General features: G+C 46.4%; 1 protein-coding gene across 1 annotated transcript; it reads left to right on the forward strand.

The window, feature by feature from the left end:
• The first annotated feature begins 4,457 nt into the window (after positions 1-4,457).
• LOC124667850 (protein FD-like) lies at positions 4,458-5,470 on the forward strand. The gene is made up of 2 exons (XM_047205087.1): positions 4,458-4,943; positions 5,055-5,470. The coding sequence occupies exons 1-2, from the start codon at positions 4,608-4,610 to the stop codon at positions 5,103-5,105; spliced, it is 387 nt and encodes a 128-aa protein (XP_047061043.1). The 5' UTR covers positions 4,458-4,607; the 3' UTR covers positions 5,106-5,470.
• The last annotated feature ends 1,671 nt before the right edge of the window (positions 5,471-7,141 follow it).

Raw genomic sequence — 7,141 nt, forward strand, 5'->3', positions numbered from 1 at the left:
TCTGGAATAAAATTGGCCTTTTTCTCAAATATAAGACAACATATTGTTTTATTTTCATTAATTTTTTTACATGGACTAATTGATCTACCATTCATACAATAAACAAAAGTGTTGTCGAATTTATAAAAACACTTAACTGGCACGTAGCATAATTGTAAATTAAAATTTCACGAGCGTGGTCCGTACCATACCTGTTAATTTTCGTCAAGTTTGTTCTGCAAAAATTAAGTTCACAACGACCGAGAATGTAGGAAAATCAATTGCACTCCGGTCCACATGAATCTGGATTCACATGCGCGCTTTACAAGGCTTGGCACACCGCTATGTCTGGGCCGTGCGCACGCATGTGACTGTGCTTGCAAGGGTATGTACCAGCTGAGGGAAGGAAATGGACAGATCTAAGCTATGGAGATGCCTGACACGACACCTACCATGCATGCGTACAAACGCAAGCATGCAGCTCGAGCTCGTGTTGAGCGCGCATGAGGCCACCGAGCAAAACACATGCATGTTACTCAGTGCAGTGCAAGGGCAGTGCGGTTGGTGTACGTGCTGGACCAAAATCGCCCATGCATCACTATCCATCGCGTGCCTTCCTTTGGCATCATTATCTAACTTTTCCACTCCTCGATCATCCATACATATATGATGGTACATCATTTTTCTAATAGAAAGGATTTAGTGTTAATGTGAACAAAATGCTAAATGCCTTTAATTAGATAATATAAGCTCAAAGAGCCCGATTTTAAATTAATAAAGTCATCAACCGGCTAAGGTACAACAGTGTTGCTTTACATAAACTTCAACAAATTTAAAAGAAAAGCAACGCCCTAGATGAATTGCAAGCACCGGAAGCCCCAAGTGGAGCCGAAGCCACAACGACAAGTCCCGAAATGCCCCTGCACACCTGGTGCAGGTTTCGACATACGGCAGGAATTAGCCTACGTCCTAGATTACCCAGCCTCTATTGTGTTGGAAACTGAACAATAGCACTTAAACCAAACTCCACCAAGCAGCGCTGTCAAAAGACCATCTTGAACAAGACACGAAGAACTGCCGCAGACGGAAGGAGATGCAGATCAAGCGAAGAGGAGAAGCACCGGTGCCAAAGGGATGAAAAACCAGCTCAAATACCACCTCGCCATTCTGCTGCTAGAGGAGGTACCCTTCCCTCCTCACCCAGGCTCGAGGGTGTCGGCCCACCAGCAAACACAGAACAGAGAAGTGGTTGAGCACCCAAAACGCCTTGGACTTGCTGAATGGTGCCTCCGATCGACCTTGCCTTCACCTCGCCCGAACTGCACCACCATCATTGTCACCATATTGTCGGTCCCTCCGTCCCAAATTTTAGTCATGGTCTCAAATTTTCTTAAATGTAAATGGCAGCAATGGTCCGTTTGATCCGCATGTTGCAAAATCATGTTTGTATACTTTCACATTAAAAGTTCTTAAAAGTTATCAACTCAAAGCCCAGCCCTCAAAAGAATGATACAATGTTCGAAATTATCAACTTAACATGCCCCCTTACTTTCTTCGTGACCTTACACTACCTCATCTACCGAAATGATTAGGCAGATCTTCTCTTTTCTAGCATTACAAAGCTAGGGTTAACTGTGTTGTGTTGAAATCATTTTATAATATTTGGTTGCGATGTGATTTATAGCTTATAATGCTTTGTTGTCACTATAGGTATTGAATTTGTGTTTTTTGGTTCTTAAGACGTAGTTTGAATTGGGGTTGGAAAATTCCTGTAATGTTTCTTAATCAGTGTTTATGTGTACTCTATTTTTTTCCTATATCTATTAATATGCATGGAATGTCTAGATATGTTGAGAAAATTGCATATTGCTACCACAATTGCGGCTAGAGCTTCAGAAAACTACCACTTTTCAGGTCAACTGCAAAAAACTACCACTTTTGGGTTTAATGGTTTCAAAAAACTACCGATTACGTAGTAACAATCGGTTTGGCCCATTTGATCAAGTTTTTGACAGAGATGGCCCACCATGTCATTCGAGATAGAAAACTTGATCAAATGGTGGGCCATCGCTGTCAGAAACATGATTAAATTGGACCAAACCGAGTGTTACACACAATTGGTAGTTTTCTGAAGCAATTAGACGCAAAAGTGGTAGTTTTTTGCAACTGACTGGAAAAGTGGTAGTTTTTTGAAGCCCTAGCCTCAATTGTGGTAGCAATATGCAATTATCTAGCAGAGGTCAGGTGCACCCATAGCACCATAACCACCGTTGCACCGGAAACGTTCTCCGGCAACCCTAACCAATGTAGGTGCGAGATAGAGAACCAACCTGTGGTTGGATGGTTAAGAGGGCAGTGGCACCCCCAGCCCACCAGAGTTCAAATCCCAGATTTGACACTTTGGTGTCTCATAAAGGCGGAATATTTTTCAGTGGGAGGCGACGTTCCCGTCGACAGCGAGGCGCTTGTGGTGACTTCGTCAATCTCAAGACCCGCCGGATCAGTTCTTCAACGCGGTCTCTTGGAGGTGCTCATAGGGGTAGGGTGTGCGTGTGTGCGTTCATAGGGGTGAGTGTGTGCGCGTATGTATGAGCGTCTTTGATTGTACCGTGTTTCGCAAAAAAAAAATTGTAGGTGCGAGATTAACAAATTGCATGCTATCATGCATCTAGTATTTAGGCCATATATGGAAATGCGATGGACAAATAAATTGATTGGTGACACATTTGCAATAAGAGCCTTGTACTTCTCAAAAAATCAAACCTAGCTCATTTGCAAAAATAAAGCTTATCTTTACCAAATATCATATATGTTTCCAACCTAAGATGTGGTGGATAATACTAGAGACAACAACCTCGAATGTAGTTTTTGATGAGCATCTCGAATGGTTCGACCCATTTCGAACACCAAAAAAATGTATGTTTTGCTTGGGCCGTGGAAAAATAATTGGCCATCTCGTCAACCTTGCATGTTTTGGTTAGAGTAGGCCCAGTGAGCCAACACATTTTTTATAATAAAAATTTATATATTTCCAAATTAATTTAGTTGCTCCCTCGGATTCATATTACTTGACACAAATATAGATGTATCTAGATACATTTTAGTTGTAGATACATCCATTTTAGCATCAACTAATATAGATCGGAGGGAGTAGTGCAAAATAAAATAGGAAAAACATAAGAAATAATAACTTGGCTGAAACCCTAGGCCTATCTACTCCTCGTTGCCGTGGTCCTTGATCAGGTTCTACGAGCTCTGGCGTAGACCACAGGTACATCCACACCTACATTGGCCCCGCCACTGGAGGAACTAGCGTGGGCGCGGGCCACTTGTCCCATGGCGAACATTTTTAAAGGAGAATTGTAGAAAAACTAGGCATGTGTAAATGTTCATATGTAAATGACTAAATATTTAATTAGGCATGTGTAAATGTTCATATGTGGGAAAATTTTGTTTATGTATATTATAACAAAAATAATCATATGTAATGAAATAAATGTTCATGGTTTAGAATTCTTATAGTATATGATAATAATATTCATACATTATAAAAGATGATGTTAATAGTTCATAAAAAAATTAATGCCTTAAAATATGTACATATTCAGAAGATGTCCATGCATATGGAAAAGATACAACATGTACATATTAAAATATGTCCATTCATCTGAAAAAATACATTTGTATTTTTTTTTTTTGCGAAACACAGTACAATCAAAGACGCTCATACATACGCGCACACACTCACCCCTATGAACGCACACACGCACACCCTACCCCTATGAGCACCTCCAAGAGACTGCGTTGAAGAATTGACCCGGCGGGTCTTGAGATTGACGAAGTCACCACAGGCGCCTCGCTGTCGACGGGAACGTCGCCTCCCACTGAAGAAAATTCCGCCTTTATGAGACACCAAAGTGTCAAATCTGGGATTTGAACTCTGGTGGGCTGGGGGTGCCACTGCCCTCCTAACCATCCAACCACAGGTTGGTTCTCAATACATTTGTATTTCTGAAACATGCATCTGTATACAAAAGAGAGAAATAAAGTTAAGTATATAAAAAGATAAAGAAAAGAAAAAGTGAAAGAGGAAAATAGAGAACGGGGAAGAAACCGGACAGAAAACCAGACTAAAAGCCCGGCGGAAAACCAGCCGAAGCACTGAACGCGAGCGATGAGATAATGGGCTAGCCCATGAAGCCACAAGAAGCTATCTAGGAATAGCTTAAGATTATCTAGAAAAAAAAATAGGAATCACTTAAAGGCTAGATGGATGCACTGTCACTGTATGGAGTCACGAGTGGACAGTGGAGTGGCACATTCTAAAAACCGAGTGGAGCGGTGATCGCCGTACTGCGCTGCCTGCGACATTGAAGCCAGCCAATGCTCTGAAAGTGTGCCATGCATTCGTCGTTCAGAGGACCAGCAAAAATTAAAAAGCGGGAACGGCGGATGGACCGCAAGCATCGGTCCACTCCTGCTTTGCATTTGCAGCGAACGAATTCAATTCACGTGCTGGCACATCGACCTTTATCCACTAGGAGTAGCTTGCACCACACCACACAAAGGTGTAGGCATCCGCAAGGATCGATCGACACAGCAGCCGGGAAGCAAGAAAGGAAGCAACCATGTCGGAGGAAGCCGGCAGCCCGCAGCTGAGCCTGAGCGGGTTCAGCTCCCTCTTCTCCATCTCCAGCACCACCCATCCTCCGCCCGCCGCACACCCCCACCACCTCGACCTGCCCTGCCTCTCCCTCAGCATCGGCACCGGCGCCGGGGAGGACCAGGCGGTCAGCAGCAGCGGCGGGGATGACCAGGACACCACCGCCAGTGTCCGGATGATGAAGAACAGGGAGTCGGCGCTGCGCTCCAGGGCCAGGAAGAGGGCCTACGTGCAGGAGCTCGAGAAGGAGGTCCGCCGCCTCGTCGACGACAACCTCAAGCTCAAGAGGCAGTGCAAACAGGTACGCACGCACGCATGCTTCGATCTCCCTTCAACTTCAGATTGTGTATATAGATAGCTAGCTTGCTTGCTTCTCTGCATGTGACTTAGCGAGTTCTCCATCTTGATTCAGCTCAAAGCGGAGATGGCCGCGCTCGTCAACCAGCAGCCAACCGACAGGTAGCAGCAGCACATCAGAATCCCACACGGGAGAACCTCGTCCTCCTCCAATCAGCCGCCCTAGGTTTCTAGGCCATCGCATTTGCCAGCTGCAGCAATCGATCCGCATCAGCAATCAGGAAGAGCTTGATTTTGTCCATCTAGCCTAGCTCGCTCATGGATTTGTTCCACCTTACTTACTAGTTCTACATTGTGTTGTACCATTTCGTAGTGCTACTCGGATCTTGGATTCAGTTAACTCGACCGGAAGTCTGAAATGCCGCTATGACTTATGACATGTTTTGTTGTTGGAAAGTAGCTTTGGTAGATGGGTTCCAGCGTTACATGGTATGGTAGTAAAAATAGGATATGAACCTGAGTTTCTCCCATTTCAGAAATGAAATTGTGGCCGTGAGGCCCTTTTATCGAAAAAAAAAAGTCTCAAATGACTCTATGACTTGTTAGAGCATCTCCAGTCGCGTCCCCCAAACCATCCTCAAAAGGATTTGAGGCGCGCCGGACAAAAAAACGCTTCCAGCCACGTCCCCCAAAGCCGTTTTTTATCCGGCGCGCCCCGATACGGTGTCCGGTGCCCCGAGCCCGTCCCCGCCCCACAGGGGACGCACCGGACACGCCGGACACAACGAAAAGTGAGGCGGGCTCCCACATGTCGGCGACTATTTCCATAAACCGTTCATTCGCGCATTTTTTCCCGTCGCTCCTTCCTTCCCGCGCCTCCCACCCCTCCACCGCCGCTGGATTTTCCGGCCGTTTCGGCGTCTGATCTCTTCTGAGAGTCGGCACCGTCGTCGCGGCTGGCGCTCCCGTCGGTCGTTCCGCCACCGCCTCGCCACCGCGTCCCAGAACGCGGCGACAAAACCGCCCCACCTCCGCGCACACAAGGTGCTCGATGACTTGCCAGGTAGGCGCGATTGACCGCTGTTCGTTGCCTCGTCTGCCGCGACCCGCAATTTTAACCATTGATTTTGCTACAGATATGGATAGAGACGACGAGATGCTTGCCCTGCTGCTGGAGGACGAGCAAGCCTTCGACGACGACCTCCGGGAGCATTTGCTGATCATCGCGTCCCTCCAGGACATGCTTGACGCCGAGGCGGAGAAGAGGAAGAGGCCGCACCGCGGAGAATCCGGCCGGGGAGAAAGAAGTCCAAGCCCCGGCAGAGGATGGAGGGCATACCATGCTGCACAACGACTACTTCGCAGATGATGCAACACATGCCGACAATTTTCGGCGCCGGTACAGGATGAGCAAGGGTCTGTTCATGAATATCCTACACGGCGTTCGAGAGTTTGACCCCTACTTCAAGCTCAAGCACGACGCTGTAGGCGTTGTCGGGTTCTCGTCGATTCAGAAGTGCACCGCCGCCATGAGGATGCTTGCACACGAAGCACCTGCCGATACACAGGACGACTACCTTCGCATGAGTGAGTCTACTGCCATTGAGTGCATGTACAAGTTTTGCCGAGCTGTGGTGGGAAAGTTTTGGCCAATACTACTTGAGAGGGCCAACTGAGGAAAAGACTGCAAGGATCATGGCACAAAATGCTGCCATAGGATTTCTTGGAATGCTTGGAAGCATCGATTGCATGCACTGGTCATGGAAGAACTGTCTGTTTGCTTGGCAAGGTATATACAAAGGGTGTCATGGATATTGCAGTGTGGTGCTTGAAGCTGTGTCAGATTATGACTTGTGAATTTGGCATTCTTTCTTTGGCATGACGGGATCACACAATGATATCAATGGCAACGAATATACCAAAGGCTATTATCTAGCCGATGGTATATATCCAAAATGGGCCACTTTTGTCAAAACAATCTCGAATCCATCAGGTCTGAAGAATTCCCACTTTGCTACGCGACAAGAGGCTTGCAGGAAGGATGTCGAGCGAGCATTTGGTGTGCTTCAAGCATAATTTGTAATTGTCCGGTACCCTGCTCTAAGCTGGTCTCACGATCAAATGTGGGAGGTGATGCATGCTTGTGTGATCATGCACAACATGATCATAGAGGATGACCACAAGAATCATGCCAGGACACAT

This window comes from Lolium rigidum, chromosome 6 (assembly GCF_022539505.1).
Source record: "Lolium rigidum isolate FL_2022 chromosome 6, APGP_CSIRO_Lrig_0.1, whole genome shotgun sequence".
NCBI lineage: Eukaryota > Viridiplantae > Streptophyta > Magnoliopsida > Poales > Poaceae > Lolium > Lolium rigidum.